The 26416-nt window shown below is 34.9% G+C and overlaps 2 protein-coding genes and 2 long non-coding RNA genes across 5 annotated transcripts; 2 read left to right on the top strand and 2 right to left on the bottom strand.

Annotated features, from left to right (window-relative positions):
* The first annotated feature begins 92 nt into the window (after nucleotides 1-92).
* Nucleotides 93-9245, top strand: LOC126859398 (uncharacterized). Its single transcript, XR_007688814.1, has 4 exons — nucleotides 93-255; nucleotides 4398-4795; nucleotides 7570-7845; nucleotides 8223-9245. It is a non-coding gene; the product is annotated as an uncharacterized LOC126859398 (long non-coding RNA).
* Nucleotides 742-9400, bottom strand: LOC126859377 (bone morphogenetic protein receptor type-1B). The gene is made up of 4 exons (XM_050610640.1): nucleotides 9252-9400; nucleotides 2572-3580; nucleotides 2151-2466; nucleotides 742-2066 (listed from the first exon to the last, which is right to left on the bottom strand). The coding sequence occupies exons 1-4, from the start codon at nucleotides 9340-9342 to the stop codon at nucleotides 1935-1937; spliced, it is 1548 nt and encodes a 515-aa protein (XP_050466597.1). The 5' UTR covers nucleotides 9343-9400; the 3' UTR covers nucleotides 742-1934.
* A 31-nt stretch (nucleotides 9401-9431) lies between these two features.
* On the top strand, nucleotides 9432-16037 carry LOC126859397 (uncharacterized). The gene is made up of 3 exons (XR_007688813.1): nucleotides 9432-9570; nucleotides 15122-15271; nucleotides 15545-16037. It is a non-coding gene; the product is annotated as an uncharacterized LOC126859397 (long non-coding RNA).
* Nucleotides 16038-20055: 4018 nt separating this feature from the next.
* On the bottom strand, nucleotides 20056-21323 carry LOC126859396 (60S ribosomal protein L34-like). 2 transcript variants are annotated; one of them, XM_050610677.1, is made up of 4 exons: nucleotides 21184-21323; nucleotides 20948-21019; nucleotides 20390-20587; nucleotides 20056-20208 (listed from the first exon to the last, which is right to left on the bottom strand). In XM_050610677.1, the coding sequence occupies exons 2-4, from the start codon at nucleotides 21010-21012 to the stop codon at nucleotides 20112-20114; spliced, it is 360 nt and encodes a 119-aa protein (XP_050466634.1). In that variant the 5' UTR covers nucleotides 21013-21019; nucleotides 21184-21323; the 3' UTR covers nucleotides 20056-20111. The 2 variants fall into 2 exon arrangements, with proteins under 2 accessions (XP_050466634.1, XP_050466633.1); XM_050610676.1 differs by having other exon boundaries at nucleotides 21145-21235.
* Nucleotides 21324-26416: the final 5093 nt, after the last annotated feature.

Here is a 26416-nt window from a genome sequence, read left to right as displayed (position 1 = left end):
CGAATCCTTCATAATTGTGACGACATTTTTGTCCTTAAAAAAACAAAATTCTATTGGAGAATCAGATTTCGAATATTTGATACTGTGTGAATCTTGTGTAAGTATAATATATGGATCTATTACTTCACGCACGTTGTTGTGTATTCAAATGTTGGAAAGAAAGCAAATAATTTAATTGTAAAAATGCAATTAAAACAAACAGATTATCACGTTATCATCAAAGTGATGAATTTGGCATACAAGTAGAGATGATTAGTAAGTAGAAATAAAAGAACCTTTCTTATCTATATCTCAAATTATATAACATATCTAATGTATCTAATAAAATATTATACTTTCAATCTTAAACATGGCAATTGAGTTATATATTGTTCGATCTATATAAAAAAATATATAAATGCTATATATTTTTCAACAAATAAAGAAAAGATATGTGGAAAAAATGACACTATTGAAAAAATAATTTTCATTATTTTCAATCAGCTATTGTCTATTATCTTTTTTTTTAATCACAAATTAATGAGTCTAAAGAAAAAACATTTAATATATTTATCGCTTATATAATATATTTACACATGCAGAAGTTGTAAAAAATATTTTGAATCTAACAATACTTGAAAAAAATCTGTTTTTATAATTTTTTAAATCAAGATCATAAACATTCTGCTTGGTTTTGTCGATTCCATAAATGTGTTATAAATTCAAAGGGACATGCGCAAAAAAAAGATGCATTTTCTAAAATAACATTTTCTACATTATACATTGTTATTGCACTATACAATTGTTATTTGTTTTCACAATTTCCTTTTCTTTAATTATTTTCTTTATACAAAAACATAAATTCGAAGAGTACAGCATAACAAAAACTCTGGGATGATCGACAATCAACCAAAGTTGATTTTTAAAAATGGATTAATATGTGAGTGTTTTTTTGTGTACAAGTTAGAAATATAACTTACATATTGTACAGATAATAATACAAACTTGCACTTTGATACTCCAATAATCGTCAATATGGAAACTTTTATTTTATGCAAATTTATTACGTGTACCATGTTTATATCGAAGGTAATTTTCAATAATAAATATTTTCTGTGAGATATTTAAAAAAAGAAAGAACAATATATGATATTGATTGCAAGAGTAGAAACTTTTAAAAGTACCCTTTAGGCATGTTAAACATATTTCTTACGTCCAAGCAAAATATTTCGATGCGATGTGAGACATTTTACATAAAAATGAATTTATGTCTTTCATGACATGTATCCAATACATTTACATGCTGAATTGTGTGGCATTATCAGCTTAAAAACAGTATAATATATTCCTTTTTTATATATACAATACGTTTTCTAAGTACTATTTAATAAATAGTAGATACATATTCTAAATACTATTTAGTAAATAGTAGCCAATAAGTAATACGTCAATAACATATTTAACAAGTTTTAACATGGGAAAGCGTGTCTAAAGCGTACTTTTACGATTTTATGACACGTTTTCTATAAATATAAAAGGAAATTATACATACATAAGAGAGCTCCCAAGTTCCCCGCATTTACTTTTATCTTCGATTTCTTTAAAAATATTTTCACACAGATTTCTTCTTTGATAAACGTAATGCGTGAATGGAATTTGGAAACAGACACTCTCTACATATGGCTATCTGTATATACAAATTATATATACAATAATGAATAATATATAATAATATTATTCATTTTTTATAGTTAGTCATTCACTTCTTTATGTACACATTCATTCATATTCTCTTTCTTTCTTTTGCATATTTATAAACTTTAATCATCAGTCTTAGGGCTGCAGTCTATCAACAGTTCTATGTACACTAAAGGATATATACAGGGTATATTATATTTACAGGAATAGAAAGTTATTTAACTAGATGATTCAGTTTTTTGTAATCGCATCAAATGCTATACGTATTTGATGGTGTGATTATGGTGTACTTTCGACACTAGTGTCTTTTTAACGCGAAGAGCGGTTAAGCGAACTGCTGGATTCGCGTGCCAACATTCCGACATTATTTTGCTCAATGCATATAGAGTCTGTAAGGAAGATAACAATATTATTCGATTCATAAAATCGACGGGAATAAATTGAAAAGTCACGAAAAAATTTATCTCTCTTACCGGATCATTATCCCATTTTGTCGGGATAATTGGACGTAATCGTTTCACGCAGACTACCAGGCGCATGTCCTCAAAGTCTGGATCGCTTGATACGACATCGTGATAAGGCAAGGCGTAAGGCTCAACGGTTGAATTTTTACCACCTGTGACACATCTTCTGCATGCTTCCCAAAATACGAGACCAACAGAATACATGTCTGCCATTTTAAATGCATCGAAGGAAGATGTATTCAGTGTTTCATCCAACACTTCCGGTGCCATGTAACGTCGCGTACCCACTCGAGTATTTGGCGCAATGTCAATCGCTCCGCTCTCGCTATACAAAAATAAATATCTCACTGTAGCAATTTATCTCGTTTAAAATCATATTAAAGAATGCTATCATATAAAAAGAATGCTTTAGCATAAAGTGCCTGTGTACCTGATGTAGCGAACAGCCAATCCAAAATCAGCTATGGCACATTCTCCATTCCTTTTAACTAAAATATTTCTGCTCTTAATGTCTCTGTGAGCTATTGCGGGTTTCCCTTGTGTACCGAAGATCTCGGTATGCAAGTGCGCAATACCAGAGGCGATTGATGAACAGATCGCTAATAAAGCATGATGATCCAACACGGTTACTTGTAAGTAATCGTGTAATGAACCTCTTTCGTGATAATCCGTGATCAACAACATTTGAGTCCAAGAACCAGTTCCTTTGATATCGGCGGCGATAAAACCCAAGATATTATCGTGTCTCAACAGCACAGTTTGATAAATTTCTGTTTCTCTGAACCAAGATGCTTCCTCTAAAGTGAAGAAAACCTTCACTGCTACTTTCTCGCCGCCTCGCCATCTGGCAAGCCATACCTCGCCGTAACGACCTTTTCCCACGCACTGCGACATGGCTAATTGTTTCGCGATAGTCTGTTGTACCAAGAGTGGCAGTCCCGATCCCGATCCGCTGCTTTGATCTATAAAATCCTTGAGGGTTCCTTGCGACGGCACTAGGCATGGATCTAACTCCTTCTTCCAACATCTATGGTACATGATTCCTATCACTATTATGGCGATCATCAGCATTGCCGACAGAACCACTGCTAGGATAATAATCGGCGCTCCTGTTGTAATATCTATCGAATTGGTAACCGCGGTAGGACGCGGCTTGTAGGCTATACTGGGAAACTGATCCTTATTACATAGATCCGTGTTGTTACAGCACGTTATACTCTTCTCTTGTGAGTGAGGAACTTGGTTCCCTTTGCATTGCATAAAACCGCCCTCCGCGGGTGGCAAACAACCAAACGACCACTCGGGCACGTATTCTCCCAATTCGGACTCCCACACCTTCTCCACGGCGCTGAAACATTGACCTCCAGCTCGTAACTCGCAGGTTCCGTTTTGCCTGCCGTCCGGGCAGTGTCCGTCGCAGTAACAAATAATGCCCAGCACTGCAAAAAGGAGAAGATAACGTGATATTATTAGTTACTGTCGATCCGAATGAATCAAAATACTATACATAGATAAAGAAATGCGCAACGCTAAAAATAATTGCATCTAGTCATTTAAAAGTTATTTTTGGATCGCGCATGTGATTCTTCTGACATTAAAATTTATTTAAAAACAAGTCACGAGAGAGAGAATATGCGACATAGAAAATTAAGTAAACAACGCGTTGCATGAGGTGCGAGAGATAACTTTAAATAATAATTTATACGAGATGGAAAGGAGGACTGACTAGAAAGAGATATACTAGGCGCGCGGATTCGAGAGGTTGTTTGACAAGTCGTGAGATGTGTCATGTAGGCGAACGACCGTCGTCGCCTCCCACGGAAGAACATATATCGTTACGATGAAAGGAGAGATAAGTAGATAGGTGCGTCGGAAATCGGGCGAAGATATTTCGTAAGTGTTTCCTCTGCTCACACACACACATTGATATGATCTCCCAAAGATTTGATATTTCTTGAATCATAAATCTCGAGCAGAAAAAGCACGATCAGCATCACGAAAATATCTCATATTTCGCCGTTCGAAAAATATCGCGTTAACGAATCAATAGAGGAAAATAATAAGAAAACACGAGAATAACGGGATAGAGGGAGAAAAAATTTGAAATACTGACTATAAGATACATAGAGAGAATATTTCACGTATATTAACATATTTAAAATAAATTTCTCATTTATCGAAAATTGCAATTACGATCTACATTGATGCAAAGCATCCAAAGTTAAACGTAATTCTGTCTCGAAATAAATTTTACAGATTGCGAAACTGCGGAGAAAAAGGTATACGCCTTCGCGCTACGGTGGCTGATAACGGCGGTGAATTTGATGCAAACACAGTGTGATGCAGTTACGTTTCTAACGAGTATGCGAGCAGACAACGACGACAACGACGACTACTCTCGCGACGGCATAACGGCCGCAGCGGGACACAAAAGGGGAAAGAAGAAGAAAGCGTTGAAATACACGTTGGAGATACGCGCGCGAACCACGGAGGCTGCGCTCTTATCTTCCGCTCCGCGAATTTACTCCCGCACCGTTTATTTTACGATGACTGCTCTATTTATATCCTACGAATATCTGAATGACGGATCGATTCTTCGCGTTCTGCATCCGTTCCAGATATCTGCTTTTCCTCTTTCCCTTCTCCTATAAAAGGTATAAAAAATTTTTTACTTTAATGTTAATTCGAAAACATGTTACGAATATTGATTATATGTATATAACTAAATTTTTGATAAAAAAATTGAATATGAATTGATCAATGAAGTCATTAAAATTCGATCAAAGATTTAGATAAAAATGCCACGCGCGCGCGCGCGCGAGATAAGTATAATTTATTAAACTTTTCTAATGTTTACATTCTTTACGAAAAAATCTACGTTGTACTTGAGACTTGAATTTTTCGTGAAAATCATTGCTATTTGATGGAGCTCAATCGAGTTGTAGGAGCAAATCGTAATCATACTTTTCAAGAGAAACAAACAAGACAAACGGACGTAAACAAAGTAAAGCAACGAACTCTCAAGTGTCACGACGTCCGCGACTCACTTATCCTTGCGTATCTGGAAATGAAACGCAAATAGCTTGGTAGAAGTGTATTTTTCCACATCAACAACATTCTGTCAACGTGCACGATCGTTGAACGGATATTATCGTCATTCGTGACTCGCGATTAACGACTGCGGTGTGTGGGAACGCGGGCACATCTAGAAAAAGAATCGACTAAATGACACTTGTAAACTGTGATACCGATCTCGGTCTTATCCGGATTCCAACGGAGACACAGTGGCGGATTTGAAAGCACAGGAACCCTAAACAGTATTTATGGAAATTGATAGTTTTCTAGAGATACCGCAATGTATATGCCATATTATGTTATATTTATTTACATCAATTATTTTAATTCATATTTATATGAAAATGTTATTTAGTTATATTTATGTTATAAAAGTTACTCTACATAATTAATCATATCTAATATAACTTTTATATTTTAAAATCATAATCTCCTCTTTCATATATTTTTTCATATATTTATATAAAATTCTTCCGGATCAGGAGAAAGAAGCTCTTTAACAGTTGGATCTCCGAACGAGCGCTTAGAGTCCGCTTAGAGTCCTTATCAGTACGTCCGTCACTGGCGAGAAAAGTAATGAATTGTTTAGAAAACTATCATGAACACGCGAGAATGTGCGTATATACGAACGCGCGGGTCGGACGGGAGGCGTAACGCGCATATCTGCTTTCGTGCGGCTTTCGCGACGCAATCGGCGCCCGTAATCACACGAAGGTTTCAATGAATCGCGCGAGGCAACGTGCCAGCTAGTCGCGGACCTTATCAGCGTGGCAAAGAGCAGTATCAGCGATAGCCCATTCCGTATGAGTCGCCGAATCGTGAAGTCCGCCGGCGATTTCATTCTATACGTACAATTACTCCAAGATCCCAATTTTATTTTTTAATCAACAATATCGCGATTCCGAAGCTGTCAATCTATGGTGATGAGCAGCGATGGATATTATAATTTTGTTTCAAGATATAATGCGTTATATTTTGTGAAACAAAATTATAATAGAATGTTGATAAAAGATAGCCGCATTATAAGGTAATTTATCGATGAGATAATATATAATATTGTCTTGGTAAAACGCGTCGTTTAAATTAATAGAAAAATACACTTGCGTAAATATTGAAAATTGAAAGCTAATTTCGATTTGTATAACAGGATGTTGATACGCACTTACGTCGATTGTAGAAACTCTCTAATATCTTTTTCTCTCGCATTATCGCACTATCAATATTTACCAGTCAATAGAAAATGCGTAATTTTAGGGATCATGCATTTCCGCTTGTAATCAAACAACAAGTATTAAATTCTCATCGATAAAATAATTTGTGCCATCATAAAAGTGGTTGAAAAAAATTTTTTTTGTCATACATAGTTTTAGGAATTTTATTACATTTATTCTTGTATACACTTTACCTAATTCTTATTTCAGAATCAGTAAATCAAATAATGTCATCGACTTTTAATCGATGTTGAGAAGCAATGTTTCAGAGGCCAGACGCTATCGCGTTAGAATGGCATTCGCGCTGCACGCGAATGTGCATAGGAAACTTAATACCCGCGGGCTGCAAATAATATTGTCGGGAAAGGCGGCGCAAACTGGCACAAATGGACTCGCGTAACTGTGATACGGGATCGTCATTTTCGTGGAAGAACAATCGGCCGCGTGCGTAATCCTATATTCCGTAATCACTCGCTGCGATTTCAAGCGGGAAATCTCCCGCCGATCGAGAAGAAACAGCGCGAATTCCAACATCCATGACACGACAAAATTGAATGAAAAATTGAAATGGGTTATAATTTTAAGTACGATTTTGAATACCACTTACAATGATTCTTCTTCTACAATTACCAATTAAAGTAAATTCAAGTTTGAACGATCACTCGCTTCTTTCTAAGAAGGAACTAGGGGAGTCCATTAAATCTCAGTTAGCTTTAATTAACGTTTATGGGAACGGCTCACATAGATGTTAGTTTGTCGCGTTTACGTTGTCACGGATAAAAATAACGATTTACGCGTGTTTACAATCTGGATCCATCTCGAATCCGCAATGTCAGTTTTTTTTTATTTCAGATTTAATTTATTATAATTGATTATCCTTTGTACCGAGACCTATTTTGTTATTCAGATAGCATGTAAGTTATTATTTTTTTTTATTCCAATATATATCCTAAATCACGAGACATTAAGATTCGGTAACGGCCAATAATAATGCCGGAAACAACAGTATTCATTAAGTTTAATGTATTTTCATAAAATACGTCATAAAATATTTTTATGTTGCATCCCAAATACGGAACACATATATATTACATTTAAAAAGATCATTTTTATTAATTTTATTCATTTTAAACAATGTATAGGCACGATGTACTTGCGAGCTTCGCGGAAAAAAGACCGTCATATGCGACGAAGAAGAAAAAAAGAAAAGGAAAGAGCGAGAGAGAGAAAGAGAGAGAGAGAGAAAGAGTGTGCACAAGTGAGATGAAGGGAAAAAGGATCAAGTTCCTTCTTCACGGTTTTCAACGGGAGTACGAAATTACGTTCGGCGCGTATTCGAGAGGGAGACACGCTAAAACGACGTCGACGTTTATAACCCTTTGATGTATTTCGAGTCTTATGCACCCTGCCGGAGCAAGGTAAACAATCTCTATTTCCTACGGACAGACAGATTCCTGTATTTCGCTTCGCACATATTTAGCGTATAAAAACGATCGTCTAATCACAAGTTTCGATTATTGAATATGAAGATACGGTTTGACGTCAACGTGACATATGAATCGAACAGACGCACTAAATGAATCAATTACTTTAGAAAGGACATATTCGAAACCATTATTTTTTACAAAAATTATTCAATAAAAAATATTCAATAGTTTTTACAAAAATTTATATATAAATTTATATATAAATTTTTTATCATCATATATATGTTTATATATATGATGTTATATTGTTTTAAATAAAATCATCGTACTAAAGTGAATGATTCAACTTTTTTATCATTCGGTTTTAGCAAACGTCGATCGAGTGCAATTGGACTGCATGGATTGAAAAAAACGATAATATCTGTCACTTGGCTGATATCAAATCGATCGCGCATAACGATCGGTTGGTCCAGTATCTCGTGTAAACGCTCGAGGTTGAAACATGACCGAAGCATGCGAGAGAGAGAGAGAGAGAGAGAGAGAAATCTCGTTACTAAAGAAAAAGGGAAAGAAAAGAAGAGAAAAATGGAAAAAGGTCGTGACGGTGGCGCGAGAATGGCATCGATTCTCGGCACTGCTGGTATTTCAGTCTAACTCCGGAGCAGTTAATTTCATCTCTGTCTGTCTCTCTGTTTCTCTTCGTTTCTCCCGCGTTCTCGTCCCTACACAGGCGTAAAAAAGAACGACCGCATGCCATCTCAGGCATTTCTTTGGTGAAAACTTATCGATTGCGAAGGAATGTCCGTTGCGGAAGGAAAAACTCGGAAGATAGGAAGCTGCAGAGAAGCAGCATCTTAATTCTCTGTGAAACTAAATCGAGAAAAACAAAACACTGCATTGAGAGCGACAAGTCACTTCATCTGGAGGAATCGTCGTTCGTTGTGCTGACGACGCTCCTCAAACAAGAGTACTTCCTTGAAATCGTAAGCGGGATACAATCGAGAGCGCGCCGAGTAATATGATCTTTCACATCCGTCGATCGCTCGAGCACATCGTGTTTGTCAACCGTTCGGACAAAACAGGAAGAGAAACGAACGCGTGTCTCTCGACGAGCGAAACGAGATAGAGAAAGATACGGTCGTCGGAGGAGATCACAGACGTCGGGTCACACATCTGCGAAGCAGAAGGCAAACGACCGCGACATGATCGCGTTTCTCGCAAGTAGTCCGCATCCGATCGATGCCGACGGCCCGGCAGTGACGGGACGCGTTCCCCGCATCTTGCCGTCGGGAGCATCATACACACATAAGCGCGCACTCAACACACACAAAAGAGTGTGTACATACGTTGCGTACGCGTTGCATCGCGACACATTATGCACAGATGGTTGTACTCACCGCCGAGGCATCTCGCGGCGAACACTCCCAAGCCGAGCCATAAGCCATATTTACATCCGTGCCGATCCCTGGAAGCGGAGTGCCCAGCCATTTTCTACACTCGGGAGCACATACTTCACTGTGACGTAAAGCGCTCCGCATCGAGTCGCAAGGCGCAGGCTACCCCGGCCTCGGCCGTCTCCGTCCTCAATCGGTTGGTGGGGACGTGTTGCGACGGTGGGATGTGGTCTCGTGCATCGTCGGCTCGGCGAAGAGAAGAGTCGATCCAGCTACGTGGGAGCGAGCGAGATGATGACGACGCTGAGACGAGGACTCCCAGGTCTGTACTAAGAAACGGGAAAAATCGAGTTTTTATCTGAGAGATCTCATGACAATACGATAAAGAGAATTGAGAGATAAAATAACGGATAGTATGTTTATTACGATAAAGTTTAATTATCGAATGATTCGTGATCGTTGATGCGAATCAATTTTAATGATATAAAAGTTAATGAATCTTTGGACTTTATCATAATGAATGACGTTAATGGTAGCGCGCGCATTTTTTCTTCGATTATTGAATGAAGTTATCCTCGGGCAATAGTGTTTTATAATATCCCAAGATAAGATCTAGCATTATAAGGGAGCGAAATTTCATAACATATTGAATAAAATTAAAAAGAAATAAAAAAGATAATTAAAAATCGCTTTTATATAAATTCTTCTATCAAGTTTTACATTAACAAACGTAAATAATATAACAGATACGAGGAAGACAATTAGATGAAACGACACATCTCAGACAATACAAAAAAAAACATTAAAAATGACAATAAAATGACTAAGTCTTTTATTGTATTTTATTAGTCATCTTTTAGGGACCTGTAATGCTGGGATATTTTTGCTCATATCTCCGAAAGTCGTGTACTATCACGTCCGAAACTCACTTTTCCAAAAGGTCATTTGTCAAAAAGCTTATCTTTCTAAGAGATCAAGGTTTTAAAACGTGATTTTCTTGTAAATCTCTGTTATTGTTTGTGTATGTAACCCGTCGAATATACGGACCTGGCGTCGTTCTGTTAGCGGGGAAACGCGCGACGGCGCCCTACGGGCGCCACCGTGCCGTGGACGGCGGCACCGAGATCCGGAGATCTCTCCTTTCTTCTCACTCTCTCTCTCTCATTCTTTTTCTCTCTCTCACCTACGTACGGGGATCGTGATATTCTCCGGAACGAGCGAAACGGAGAGAGTCGACTTGGAGCGGCACTCAACTCCTTGGAAAGGCGCGAATGTCTATGCGCGGCGCGTTACCGCGGAATCTAGAACCCGGCTAGAATCTGGAATCTTTCTCCGATCCACGGGATACGCAAGCGAGATTTTTCTCTCTCTCTCTCTCTCTCTCTCTCTCTTTCTTTCAGACTTACGTTAGCAGTCTCATATTTGCATTACTTTCTGGTGGGGCTCTCACAGCCAATTCAATTGGATGCATCAACGCGCGGATCGAATTCGCGCTACAAAGCTTACATTTGTTAAGATTTAAATTATCGCGCAAACATTTTATAACGTCGATGTAACAAGTAATAGATATAATAGTAACAAGTAATAGTAATAGATATACTTTGATATAAGAATCATTGGGGACGCGATATGTAATAATAATTATAAACGAGCAAATTGATTCTGAATAAGATACGCGCGAAATAAAAGAGATGAAGAGTATCGCAAAGTAAAAATCATCTCCAGCAAAACAATGTATATATAATATATCAATGTATATACATGAGCGCTGTGATTTTCAAGAAAAAAAAAGAGAGAGAGAGAGAGAGAGAGAGAGAGAGAAAGGTCGAAAGATAGAGACCTAAATTTGTTTCTCTCTCTCTCTCTCCCTCTCTTTCTCTTTCTCTCTCTCTCTCTCTCTCCTTTGTATTTTTTTATATTTAATTTTTTTTTGTCTTTTCTCTCTTTTTCTCTTCTAACACATCGATTTTATTTAAAATGGAAAAAAATGTAAAAGTGCAATTGAAAGAAACAGATCTGTGTTTCAGCGAGAATCGAAAAAGGGTCCATGATTAAACGCATCGGGGGTGCATATCATGCTGCGCTTTTAAGTAACGATACGGCCTACCATGTCCTCCGGTGCATCGTGGCTCGTCTCGACGCGGCCCGACGTGCGAGTATACTGGTATCGATATCAGATTACCGGTTAATTGCTGACGGCGCGGCGCGCTCGGCCCTGAAGATTGTTGCACTCTGACAGCAATATTTCACGCTTCAGAAGGGCGAGACTACTCGCCTACCTCTTTCCAAATGACCTGACGCCTAATTGTAGCACGACTTTAATGAAACGTCCTACGTGTTATGTCACATCGTCGTGAATCTTGTTAATTTACAATGGCCGAAAAAAAATATTTTATTTATATTAACACAAAAAAATTATTAATTTGTATAACATACATAATAAGTTAGTTGTTATATACTAAAATGTACACCGCGTAAACCTTCGAAATATTTTATGGTAGATGGTAGATCTTTTCTATTATGTGTATTTTCTATACGTTCTATACAGGTAGCGTGCACAAAAGTGAGAAAGAGGAGCACGCACTATATACAGACGGGGTGTATTAAGGCACGACAAAAGACGCACTGTTCCCGCGGGAGAACAAAGCTTGTGGCAATTCTTTCGCGCTGCAACAGCTGCCGGATCGGGATCGTGGAACGTCGGTTCGCATCGAGATTAGGTCGTCGTCTCGCACAATGATATACATATATATGTATACACACACACACACACACACACACACATACACACACACACACACACACACATATACACATACATGATGTTATCCGCATAGCGTAACCTGTTGCGTGTATATCGCTCGAGCGTGAAGTCGCGCGATCCAGATTGAAGCGCGTCCGTCTCGCGCTTAAAAGGCGTCAGTCATTATATTTTTAGAGATGATCTTCGGCACTTTTATGGAAAGACGTCCACGTGTACTGATCCCATTCGATATGCAGCGAGCGACGCGTGCTTTATAGCGGTGTACAGATTTTCCTCGAAGCCGACCTTGATTTTTTCGGATATTTTATGCAGAATTCATGTAGAGATTTTCTTTTCAAATTCTACACTCTTCGATTATAATGACTGAATTTTTGAATTCAATATTACATTTAAAGTCAAATTTGTCTCTCGGCGAGAGTTTATCTTTATTGGAACTAGTTTATATTTTAAATATCTCGATGTTAATTAAAATTCCATTGTTCTTACGCTTTTATACCTTAATGTAAACACTAATATCGTTTGCGGCTAGCGTTATGCGAGAACTCGTGAACAGGATAACAAGCAGCTTGGACAATTGATAGTAAATCACTTAATATCGCTATTAAGCTTATAGAGTGTACATCATTGGACACCACTAATGTTCGCTCAACTATATGTTCCTCGAAGTAAATGATAGCTCTTTAGTTTAACTTCAGCATTCGCCTCATCGTCGATCTTCGGTATATGACGCAGAAATTATTTTAGTCTATAGCGTGCACTTATAATGATTTGCAGATGCTGGTAAAAGACGCAATAAAAATTGTGCGCGAGCGAGGCATAAAAGTGTCTGTAAAGACGATGTTAACTTCAATGGCAACATCTTACGCGCGACTAGCCGCAATTAGCCTACTTGAATGAGGGCCTCACCTATCATTCAACCGGAAATCGATTCGATTCGTTGACTGTCGTCAAAGATTATACGAGATAATCATCGCTCGGAGCGAAGTAAATTCTCGAAAGAAAAATTAATACCTCGGTCGCCGTCATCATTGTCATCGTTTTAGCAGAGAAATCGCGGTGTCTGTTGAAAAGAATAATTCTCTGGATCACTTTGAGATTAATGCTTAATTGTGAATTATCGAAGATGCGAACATCTTCTGGAAACGGTCGCAATAAATTGAACATGCATGCGAGGCGTATTAATTGTTATAGTTGGCTAACGAACGCTCACTATTGGGGATAATTATCGCGAAACCTATTTTATTATCTGCCTCTGCATTCCTAACGAACTTATCTGGATTGTCGCGAAGATTCCATAATTAAGCATTTAACGATAACGTCAATCTTGCGCTATTTTTTAAAGAGAGAAAGAAAGAGAGAGAGAGAGAATTGCTAAAAAATTTTATTATAAGCCTCCGGATCTTCAAATAAATTGGATTGCAATGTTTTTTCTGTTTTATAAACAACCATAAGCGGATAAGAAGTCCTCATTTCTTATTCACGTCGGGACGGCCACGTCGGAGATCCGAGACTTTTTAAGCGTCGTGTTAACGAAAAAGGAGAAGCGTCACGCCGACAATCCGGAGCTTCGAACCGGATTTCAGGATTAGAATCAGATACCCCCTTCTACGGCGTTCGTTTTATACGTGCGAGGGCGACGGAGATCTCGCCTTCGTATACCGTCATTGTCCGGCTTCGAAGAAACGCGACAATGGATAACAAAGGGACCCGGTTCGCTCCTCCTGCGACCACGAAATCACGATCCATTCGTCTCGCTTGGAAATATATTACGCTGGCAGACGACGAACGAACTGACAGAAGGGAGAGCGCGGCGAGTTGTTGTGCGCGGACGTGACGCGGCGGAACACAATTACCATGATCGGCCTCTATCAATTTTTGTTGATGTTATTTTGCGCCACTTCGAGAATGAGACGCCCCTCATGGTGTTATTTCTGTCAATCCTCTTTAATGTCAGTATTAGCGAAATATATTGTTCATCAAAAAAAGAAAGAATCATCGTAATCCTAATGAAAATTAATTGAGTTTTTCTTTGATAAATAAGAAAACAAAAATTTTTGAGTTTTTCGTGAATTTGGCTTCTAAGATATAAATATGTATAGTCAAAACATGCGTTTTAATTAATTTCAAGTTGATTTTAATTCGTATGAATGATCTAAAGTTAATTTACCAAAAAAATTAAGTAATTCTATCTTATGATTTTAGCCAAGAAAAAATTTAAACGTCACAAAGAATTTATAAAAATAAAGCTTGTATATTAAATTGTCTTGTATAAATTTGCAAAAGAAAAAGATTTGTCTTAAAAATATATATCCCATCATTGCCATATCTACTTTTCATATATTGTCGACTATATGTGACCTTTAGCGAATAATGGGTTAAATTTAAAAGAGAGGAACGTCGAGAGTATTATGATGATAAATAGGATTCTTCTGCGAACGAACCTTACGCCTCGGCGCGTTGCACGACAATGGTCGAACAAAGTAAGCAGGCAAGAAGGTCGGGCCCCGAAAATCCCAATCTACTCGGCGCCAGCTACAAGGATCGCTCTAGCCATGGAAATATATTTCATTCGTCGAGAGGAACCAAGGGATCCGATGGAGCCTGACATCGGAGCCATAAAAGAACGAAATCCTCGTCTGGCAACTAACGCACGACGGCGTCCGTAGGCCATTCAGGCCCTTTGGGTCTTTTGGTCTTTCTCTCCATTTCTTTGTCCCTCTCTTTTCTTTATGCATGATGTACACTTCAGGCCTGTACGCAGCTCAGAATACGCCCCTGAGACTTTTTATAAATAAATTTTGTATGTATATAATATATTGAGAACATTTATAATTCTCGTAAAATATCATTAAAAATGTATTCATAAATTTATGTATATTTATATATTCAAAAATTCAAACTTTACTAGAAATAAAATGTTAAACTTATTGTATGTATTTACATTGTCAGTTCAACAAAAATAATATTGCATTGATAAAAAATTAAGTAATATGTGATTTTTTTTCATTGGCGTTGCGTCATACAGGATGTTCAGCTGACTCACGTGAATGATTATCCAAATCCTCAGTGATTTAATCGAGGAGCTAATATATTTTCTTTTTGTTTTCAGAAGTATATTGTCTCTCCTTCTCATAAGTGACGGCTTGTAACTAGCGACTAACGGTCAAGATTAGTCGGTGAAAGGTTACATTGGATAATCGATCGTAATTGTGCCTATTTAGCGAGGGGTCCTCGAAGCTGTTCGAGTCTCGACTAGCGGGTATGTATCGCTACCGGACATCAAAATTGAAATACAAATCTCAAAGCAACTGATTGAAGTAAACGTTAGATGTTGCGCTTTGCGTTTGCTATTATTAGCCATCGAGTTATCTTAGTATTCGATCGCGTAATGTAATAAAAAAAAATCAAGATAACCGGCAGAGTAGGTATATATTTCTTGTTAATTTCCTTCAAGGATTTCGCAGAAGTTTCTCCTCTTTTCTCTTTCTCTCTTGATCCTGGATCTTAATCGTCGTTACCTTCATCATTGCAGTTTGGCGCCGAGATAATTAATCGTCCTGTCGACTACTGCTTCGAGTGGTCGGCGAAGGATGCTGCGCATCTACAGTGGTTTATCACGAAAAAGAAATAAGGAACATAGGAGAGAAAAGAGAGAAGTAGTGGAAGTCTCCTTCCAGGAGATGAGCATTCGTATGGATTCGCTCTATGGCACGCTGTAAGAGACTACCTGCTACGATAACAAACAGTTTACTTCCTCGTAGGACTCGTGCCTATGCAGAAGCGGGTTACGGATATCTTTAAAAGCGGTCTTTTTATCGCTAAGAGTCAGGTGTGAATTGAAGCCACTGCTAGTTTCCGATCAAAGAGAATGTACCGCCGAGTCAAACCGCATCCGAAGAAAAGACAGCGAAGAGATTAATCAATCGCTTGTATCGATTAATCGGCTTCGAATGAATTTTAATTATCCATTATGTAAACAAAAGAAAAGGATATATTATACTTATAACAATTTCGAGAACTTTAAATTTTGGTTCTTCAATATCATGATTGAAAATTTGTTCTCAGAGAATTTTTTATAATCATAATTATGATATAAAAATTTGAATTCTCGATTTTTTTCAGTGAAATTTTCAAATCATTGCAAAACGCTCGCACCCGAGCATTACCAGGCTAGTTGGATGAAACCGCCGACTCATGAGAGCCATGATTTACATTCGATTTTAATCAGGCTGATGTAATCGAGTGCTTAAGCTAACGAATGAAGATTCGGCGGATTTGGTGCGCCATTGAATAAGCTAATTCGACGTAATATCTATATTTAATTCGATGACCGAGTGGGACGTTTTAAAAAAATTTTCAGTTATTATTTTTTCTCAAAATTAAATATATCTGATAAAAATAAGAATACCGCGCTTTTTTAAGATAATTTTAGTGACCGAACTTTTATTTTTGATTCCCATTTTCTTATTAAAGTGTAAAAAATAAATCATAATAATACATTTGTCTAAAGAACCGTTAAAATATCAATATCATATAAGAATAAGAATATTAGTTTTTTAAGACGTTATCGAGATAATGATAATCGGAAATAGAAAGCGTAGGTGTCTTTCATACTGAGTACAGTCCTGAAGCCTCTGGCCGTTTCATCCTTATAGAGAGGTGCATGCATGAAGGTGGCAGGCAATATGTGGGGGCTCCAGTATAACAAAGATTCATTGGGACCGGTTTCATATGCCGGCCTTTTTTATGTTCCCCGCAGAGACTCCGCCGAGCCACGGGTGTGAAAACGGACACCCACCCACTTGTTATTTTGTCAAACAAGAGCCATGAAAATTATAGGAATCATATGCTGAAGCACGTCTCCTGAAATAATCTCATAGTATACAAATTGTTCCCAACCGCGCTCTGCTTTGCGTAATATAGTATATATGTATAATCATAACATTATACATATAATTAATATGATATATAGTCAAATATAATAAAAGTATTATAATCCTGAATTTCATTTTTGATGAATATTTTGATACATATATATGTATAGTATATACATTAGATATTAATATTAATAAAACTCCCTAAAAAAGAGGAGATATTGCACAATATATTCAAAATATTTTTGTATCTTATGTATTTATATATATTTTATATCTTTTGTGTATATATAAATTACTATTCTTACTATTAATATCTAATGTATACTAAATGCATCAAAATATTCATCGAAAAAGAAATGATTGTAACAATTTTATTTTATCTTCAAATTTTGTATTATATTTCAACAAGCAGAGGGAGAATTTTCCCGCGAATAATAATGATAATTCGACATAATGGATGCAAAGCGCAGTCGATTTAATAATAATGTCGCGAAATGATAGGGATGCGTATTACGACACCTACCCACTTGTCGTTTCACTAAACACGAATCCAGAAAATTATAGGAATCATGTGACGACGCATCTCCTCTCCGAGAGCCGAGAGCCGAGAGACGCCAAATTATTCTCGATTGCACGCTCGCGCTACATTTTATAACCGTCAATTAAACATGACACCGGACAATTGTTATTTGTGACCGATATATCATATCTCCCTAATTTCATGTGGAGGCGCGAAATTTAATGATTCCCCCCGTGACGCATATTGTTATTCATTGTATCTTTGCAATTTTCAAACAAATCTCATTTGTTATTGCATCGATTAATTAAGAGTATATAATTCTATATATAATCAAAAAATTTTCCATTCTTTTTCGAGACTGAACGACTACGTAAAACGTTATTTAAAATTTATATCGGAAAACGTCATTTTTTTCTTCTTATAAACGCGTTTTCCATCTTCGTGAAAAAGCGATTCGACTTGATAGCCGCGATTCGTTTCAGAGCAATCAAAGGAATCGAAAAAATGCAATGCGCGTGAGTAGAGAGATATTCCAATCTCATGTATTACTCGCAGCTGCGGTGGTTGTAACGATTCCGAGGCAATTGAACCGAGACGAAATGCTGTGTTGACCACGATGGCTAACCGCAGTCATTATTTTCGAAATAGGCTCGAAGGATTCGAGAAGGGTGGATGCTGCGCACCAGTAAGAAAGATTCTGTGGAAAATCATTGGTTGGTGCGCGCGCAAACTCCATGAGATTTTATCCCATGAAATTGGATTAGCTTCATGGCGTCTGACTTTTCGTTGTTTTTATATGACCGTTCTCCGTATTCTCCGTATTCTTTTTCGTCCTTCTCGTCGCGGCAATTTTTAACTCGAAAAGGAAACATCGAGGTAATCACGTTCCAGAGTCGATCGAATTGTTCCAGATAAGATTGCAGAGATCGCTCGATGATTGCAAAAATTATACGATTCGGTTCTTTTTAAGATAATGTTCGAAGCGTTAGTATTTCTCGTTTTTTTATTTCCGTAGATCGTTTTCATAAACGATATTAAAACATGAAAATATTCTGTTAGAAAATATATAACTGTAGAATGATAGTGAGATTTAATTCGCGCGCAAAGAATTTATCATTAAAATATGAGAGAATGAGATATGCAAAATATAAGCATTTAAAAGTATAAATAATCATATGTTCGCTTTTATAATTTACAGCAAAGTTTGTTTTTTATTTGCAAACGGGTAATGCCAAGCAAAAATCCGGGTTCTTAGCTATAACATTTTTTCAGGAATAGCGGTCGTTGTAAACGATAGGCATGGCATAGCACGAGGAACGCAGGTATTTAATGCCAAGTCTCGCCGGGCTGTCCGCATTCTCAGGTGACAAGCCCCTATATAGCTCTCACCGTATGCGCGCACTCTCCGACGCGACATTTCCGCGCCACCGTGGAAACTATAGCGTGATCCCAGAACGTATATGTCCATGTATAGTAGATATCGAGGTGTACTCAACAAATAAGGCACTTGTTAGACGCCGCGAGGCTTGCGACTTGCAATGGACATCTATATGGGACGAGTTTTGCGCGCAAACCTTTTTTGGCAGCGCAATACTTGTCTCCGGATAATAATACTGTACCGAAGCCATCGACGTTTTTGCAAATATATCGTCACTCAAGCATACACGAATATTCCATGTACTAAATATCTATAAACCATGAATGCAATTTTAATGTCAATCCTTTTCAAATTTGTGATGCAGTCAAAAAACTGTCATACTTTTAATTAGCTGCATGAAAATTTTCAACATTCAATTTTTTTGACAAATATTAAATAATATTATAAAATATAAATATCGATAAAATTGATATATGTATATACATATTTATCAATCTTTTATTTATTAATTAAAAATTGTTTGTCGTACTTTTATATTTTAAATAAAGCATTAATTTCACATTCGGATTACGAGAAGTTGTGAAATATGCCCTTTTTCTTTAACTCTGTGATCAATAATTTTACAAGGAATAAAATGGCATTGACACATGCGCCTGTTGAATGCAGCCACGTATGCACACATCTCATTGTCAGATATGCTTGTTCTATATCCATGTATAATTATTCCTATTCCTGCGTGTATTGCATGTATTATACGTTAACGTATTTACTTTATCGCATTTAGCAATTTTTTCTAAGATAGTGATGCTTAATTAAATTAGAACTGTAAAAATATTATATATTAATTGAAGAAAATAAAAAAGGCATATATATTCATATACACAAATTTAAAAAAATGATAGATTTTGAAAGGTACATTTAATTCGATATAAACGATAATGGCATTTAGCAAAGATAATTCTACAATTATCAAATAATAATTGAATATCTTAAATTAAATCAAACCTGAGCATAAGTGAATATATTTAACACATAGAAAACTATATTTTCTTTCTCCTACATCCGCATCTGATATTTCATTATATATATGAAATGATGCGTACGTTTATATATAAGCGCGCATGCATCTGTAACTAAACTTTTTTTTTTACATTTACATGATTTTTAATTATTGTAAAAAAAATTTTACTATGCGAATGTATAATTTATAAATATGATGTTTTGATACAATAAGTGGGTACTATTACGCATAATAATATAAACAGTAGTTAAATTTTTTTGGATTTATTATTTATTGTATTTAATTAATAAAAAGCGCGGAATTTCACTTCTCTGCTTTCTTCGTCTTTGCTGAAGCCTGTTGTGCTTTCATAACCTTATAGACGATCTTTTGTTCTTCAATCAAGAATGCACGTACAATCCTGAAAATTATATTTTATTGTTAGTATAAGTCGTAAAAAGCACAAAATTTAATATAAAAATATAAAATTAATTTGTTTCGTAATTAATAAATGATAAATTCCCTTTAGAAACATTAAATTGTTATTTTTAAACACAGATTATTCAAAGTTTAACTATTTTTATTAAATGTATTCTACATACCTTTCTTTTACACATTTGTGACAAAGAACACCTCCGTACACACGTTTCACTGTCTTCTTACGTCTGCACATACGTGAACGTTCCATTGGCCTAGCGGGTTGAATACCTCTGAGTTTATCCTTACAATGCCCACATCTCGGAATCTTCTTAGGTTTCTTAAGATATTGGTAGACTAATTTGCCACCTGGCGTACGTACACTATTCAACAATATTTCATGAATCAATTAATCTCAAAACTAAATATCCAAATAGATCTTATACAGAAAATTTACTCAATGACAGTTTTAGACAATTTTAAGAGTGCAGGCTAACTATTCATCATAATGATGATCAAAATAATATGCAATATTGATAAAAATAACTTCATTCATATTTAATGATTATTTTTCTTGTATGTGAAACTTATGCTGCTTGAAGTAAACGACCAAAATATAACCTCAACTCTCAAGAATGTTTGGCGATTAAGATAAATGACTAAGGTAAAATTTCATTGCGGACGAAAAATAAAAGAAAGAAAATCTCGGCAAAAGTTAATATAATTTGTAATAGCATACTTACACACGCCTCCTATTGCTTTTTGTGTTGTACGACAAACGTCGTCGATAGGTTAGTCGCTGTACCATCTTGCTTCTGCAAAGTAAAAGTTATTTATTAATAAGAGAAATGAATTTATAATATATCGCAACGTCTAGCCACTTATTGCAGATTTTCATAGAGATTATATTATATTAATATATTTGACGATTGACACGTACAGCGTGGATATCAGAAAATCTTAGAAAAGTGTCACGAACCTTCTTCGGAGCCAAACGGAAAGGGAAACGATAGCACGCCGAAAAGAGATGTTTCCACGCACGCGTACTCAAGATCAGTGGTAGTTTTTACCAATCATGGGTAACGAAATGACAGGTTTGAATCTCTGCTAAGCAAAAATTCGAATCTCCATTGAAGAAAGGTTTGAATCTTGGCTAAGTCGTGTTTGCATCTCCACCAACAAAGATGCCGAATCTTTATATGTGCTCAAAATTTAAGCCGTATATGTGCAATTATCTACAACTGAGAGAAACCTAAGAGAGGCCGCGTCACTTTTCGAAAGATCCTTTTTCTAGCTAATGCAACAGCGTCAACTGAATCTATTTTATTGTTAAAGCCGGCAAAATTAAATAAATATATACATATTGTATACAGACAGGTTCATTTTTCGCTGCCACGGTCATTGGTGCATATTAAATACATGTAAATACATTGTAAATTAAAAATGTGAAAATATATTTTATTAATGTTTTATTAGTTGCGCATGATATTTTATCATTTTAATATAAAAATATAATTATTGATATTATCTATTGATCGAGATCGATCACGTCAAATTGTTAAGGCGCGCAACGTATTATTTCGCACGTTTTATCATGTGTGAATTGTCAGTGCGTATCGAGGAACGTCAAATATCATCGAGGATCATCGAAGATTATCAAGAATCATCATCGTGGGAACTGTAACAAATTAATCAAGAGAGAATATCGCTGCTCGTCTAAAATATATTTCTTTGTGAGTGATTTAATTATCTCAATCTTTTTATCATGCAGCTTGGAATTTGCCCAGATGCAGGAGAATAAAGACATCTTCTTATCAATTTCAAATAATAAATAAATTTTTTACAATTGTCTAAAATTATAAAAAAAAATTGAAAACTTTTAAACGTGATAAAGGAAGGAAAAAAATAATTTTCAAAATTATATTTTCAAAATGTACGTATTTATAGAGGCAATTAGAGATCAATTTCTGACGGCGACAAAAAGAAATAAAATTATCACATTTTTAAGGGATAACATACGTGCAAAATTGTAAAATATATATTACTAAAAAGTTATAAAACGCGTTTGATATTACGGAACAGTTATTTAATAAGAAATGCTTTTTTAAAATAATTTTTGTCCCGTTCTGAGTATTTACTCATAAAGTTGCCATGAAAAAAAAAAATTATAAAATATTTTTAACAAAAATCAATTCAACGTTTAAATGATAAAAAAATCTAAATAAATTATAAATATACTTTTTTTTTGGCGTTAATAATTTAATCGCAAACTACGGTAGAACTCGGCGGTAATCAGAATTTTCTCGTTCACGAGGTTCTTTTATAGGAAAGGAATTCATGTATTAGTAACGCAATGTTCCATTCATGCATTACGTGATATATTAATCGTGGTGTTATAATAATTGATCTAAATAATTTAAAATTTCTGTGTAATTTAATATTCCGTTTGTATATATACGTCACAGTACAGAAAATATTTCGGCAGCGAATTAACAATAACATGATATTCGGCCTTGGCGACATAAACATTCGCTATTGTTTACGTTTTACGTTATTTGTTATCATTCATACTGCGACACTTGAATAGTATTGTAGTAGTGGGAGAAACGTCTCCTTGAATTCCTTTCCCACTATCCCACCTATCATTCGCGCGGCGACACTTGAACGGTGATATAGTAGTTCAAGACGCTCCATCAAATTCTTTTTTTAAAAGCGATCGCGATAAGGATCGGGGGATAATTTGTTATAATTATTAATTAATTCTCTCTCTCTCTCTCCTTTTCCCTCTTCTTTCCCCCTCCCCCTCCTTTGCCTTTCTCTCTAAGTAATAATTATTTTTTTAAAAATATTAAAAATTAAATATATTTTATCTAATGCTTTATCATTCGATTTTTCGATGATTTAAATATAATTCGGATTGAGAACGCGCAATAAAAAAAATAGTAGAATCACAAGTTCGAATAATTAACGATAAGCTCCGTGATATATTAGTTGTTAATTTAACAATTGATTTATAATCTAAAATACATGTATAATTTAATATTTCATTTGTAATATACGTCATAATACGAAAAATATTTCGGTAACGAATTACCAATAACATAGCATACGGCCTTGACGATGTAAACATTAACGCGCTCTTGTTAATGTGTTACGGTTTACGGCCTTGTTATCATTATAGTAGCGATGCTCGAACAGTAAAGTAGCGCGAGATGAATTCCTTTTCTAAACGCGATTGCGGCAAATATTACAATATAATTATCTATTATTATTATATTTAATGATTAATTAATTGGCATTTATTATAATTAATAATAATTAATTAACATTTAAAAATAAGAATTTAAAAAATAATTCAACAATAGAAATCGCACTTGTCGTAACGAGTGATGCATGATTGTGTAAACATCTAGCAAATCGTATTTTTCCTGTTCTTTTTTACCTTATAATAGAGTGCATCTCGTGTGATTGTTCCGCGATCGGGAGTGTCGGTGGAAAGTATCCATCCTGCAGTCGTCGCATATTTGACTAATCGTAATTAACTGTGTTTCCGCGAGTGAGAATGTTCGGAAACAGCAAGAGTAAAATAAGAGAGGATAAAGAGATCTTGTAATCAAAGCATCGCGCGTATAAGTAAGAAAATATTTTTTAATAAAAGTGCGGGAGTGCCATTTAAAGTATCGCGCGTGTGAATCAACCTGAGAGGAGGAGGAGGAGGCCTGGGAAAGGCATCCTGCATCGGCGGAGCAACCCTAGGGTGAGTATTTATTATTTGTATATCAGTTGTTAAAAATCACGTACGCGCATTAAATCAGTCTCTTTAATGTGGAATAAATTAAAGGAGAGAAAATTAAAACGATTTTTACATAAATTCTGCAAAAATCTTTATTTGAAAAAGTCTTTTATAATTTATAAAATTGCTCCATATTTATATAGAGCTTCTTAGTATTGTACGCATCGGATATAAGACATTCCGCATGAAATTTTAATTATATGTTGCTGCTATAATTTAGATTGTATATTTTTATGTTACAGACAACGCAGCCTCAAGTCCAACAACTCCGCTGTTGCGCATCAGTGTCGGTGAGTGATAAATTTTTTTATTTTAAAGTAACGGATTTTTAGAGATTGTAGATGTACATTGTAGATTATAGATTGTAGATAAATCCGTTGCTTTAAAGTGGATGAGCTAAAACGGAAAATTGAATAACTTTTAATAAGGTAAAATCTTATTAAAAAAATAACAGAACTAATTCTATTAATATACATACATTACATCTATTACATCTATTGCAAAAATAAATTAAAGTCAAAATTAAAAAAGAAGATTATAGAAAACATTGTTTTTTTTTTTTCAATTTGTTAGATTTTATCTAATTTATTGATAAAAAACGCTAATAATTTTATCAATTATATACATGATAGTAATTTATTCTTATATAACGCGTGTAGATCTTATCTTAATTTTTTATAGCTCATCCATAGAACTTGTTTGTAGATTGTTCTTAAACTTTGTTTTAATTGATATGAGATCAAATGTTCAATCAATTAAATCTTAATCTTAATAATAAATGGCATAAATATTGTAAATTAATCTTATTATCTTATTTCTTATTATCTTATTTTATTATAAATTATATATTATTATATAAATTAATTTTGTATATTATTATTTTATTATTAGTATTATTATTATTTTATTATTATATAAATTTTCATCCAATTTATATATTTATCATATTTAAATTTTATTATCATATTTTATCAAATTTAAATTTATTAAATTTTTTAATCAAAATTTTTATTGATATTTTGGTTTTGTCTCAATTAAAATAAAGTTATATTAAAATGAATATGCAACAAACGATTATAAAATTGTACGATCATGAACGAACGTGAAATATTTGCGCTCATCTGTCGGCGACAATAATTAGCCGCCAAAAGAAGGACTTTATCTTCTTACGAACGCAAGAAAAGTCTTACGGTTATTCGTCGGCTAATAAATAGCCAGCGATAAATGGAGATATGGATATATATCTTCTTTTTCGATCTCCGGTTAGAGATCAATTCAGAAAGTGGCCAGGAGCAACGAAAGGTAGGTCCAACTGGCCTGAAGAATGGATATAGGCAAAATAGGTGGTACAAAATGCATAGCCAGAGGTACATAAAGTTTAGGATTACGCGATTAGGGCACGCGGTTAGGGTACGCGGTTGACACGTGTTTAGGACACGCGTTTAGGGCTCGCGACTAGAGCTACATTCTCCAAATATTTGCTGGTTCAGCTAGCAACTAGGATTGTTGCAACTAGGGCTATTAGAATATTAAAGAAAAAGCTAAAAATAACATTAAAATATACAATAACAATATCTAACTTAAATTTTATTTTCAGAAAAATTAAAAAAAATAAATCACACTGATATTGTAAAACATAACATGTTATTATAAAACTTATATCATAATGTATATTTTATGTTAAAAATACTAGAGTTATAAGGATCTCTTATTAGGATATAAAGAAAAAAGCTAAAAATAAAATTGAAATATATAATAATAATAACATTCAACTTTAATTTTATTTTCAGGAAAATTAAAAAAAATAAACCACAATAATATTATACATTAAACATAATATATTATTATAAAACATAACTTATTTCATAATGTTTTTATGTTAAAAATGTTATCATATATATATATAATATATATATATATATATATATATATATATATATATATATATATATATATTATATTTATATTTATATTAAAAATTATTACGTTATATTTAAAAATTATTTTAATATTTTCTTCTAATAATAACTTATTATTGCTGTCCGTATTATATTATATTAGAATGACAAAACATTACGCGAAGCTAATAAAACATTAATAAATTCATATTTCATTGCAATTTTGATCCACATTTATGAATTTATGTATGGACCAATTGGCGTTTTACCATGGCACCGAAAAGTGAACCTAGCCACGTATTGTAGTTTCGCCGGTCCTAAAATGGATCCAAATGGTATTATTGTGTCAGCCGTCAGCTAGAAAAAACGTCTTACCAAAAACGGTGGCGTGATCTCTCTCAGGTTTCTTTCTCTCTACGCGATATAAATTAAAAATACAATTCGTCAATTTCAAATTTCAATTCAAACATTCCGCATTTCTCGAGTTACACATTTTTTTTACAGTTTTATTTATATTTTTA

This window comes from Cataglyphis hispanica, chromosome 3, assembly GCF_021464435.1.
Source record: "Cataglyphis hispanica isolate Lineage 1 chromosome 3, ULB_Chis1_1.0, whole genome shotgun sequence".
NCBI classification, from domain to species: Eukaryota; Metazoa; Arthropoda; class Insecta; order Hymenoptera; family Formicidae; genus Cataglyphis; species Cataglyphis hispanica.
The sequence above is the reverse complement of the archived record's forward strand: the minus strand, read 5'-3'. Positions and strand labels throughout refer to the sequence as shown.

Excerpts from the sequence above, each read along its gene's own strand:
- LOC126859377 (XM_050610640.1), bottom strand. The coding sequence starts at position 9,342 with ATGGCTGGGCACTCCGCTTCCAGGGATCGGCACGGATGTAAATATGGC. Across the intron at positions 2,467-2,571 it reads TTGGCTGTTCGCTACATCAG|CGAGAGCGGAGCGATTGACA; the intron begins GTACACAGGCAC and ends ATTTTTGTATAG. Across the intron at positions 2,067-2,150 it reads CAAAATGGGATAATGATCCG|ACTCTATATGCATTGAGCAA; the intron begins GTAAGAGAGATA and ends TCTTCCTTACAG.
- LOC126859396 (XM_050610677.1), bottom strand. The coding sequence starts at position 21,012 with ATGGTACAGCGACTAACCTATCGACGACGTTTGTCGTACAACACAAAA. Across the intron at positions 20,588-20,947 it reads AAAAGCAATAGGAGGCGTGT|TGTACGTACGCCAGGTGGCA; the intron begins GTAAGTATGCTA and ends ATTGTTGAATAG. Across the intron at positions 20,209-20,389 it reads CACAAATGTGTAAAAGAAAG|GATTGTACGTGCATTCTTGA; the intron begins GTATGTAGAATA and ends TATAATTTTCAG.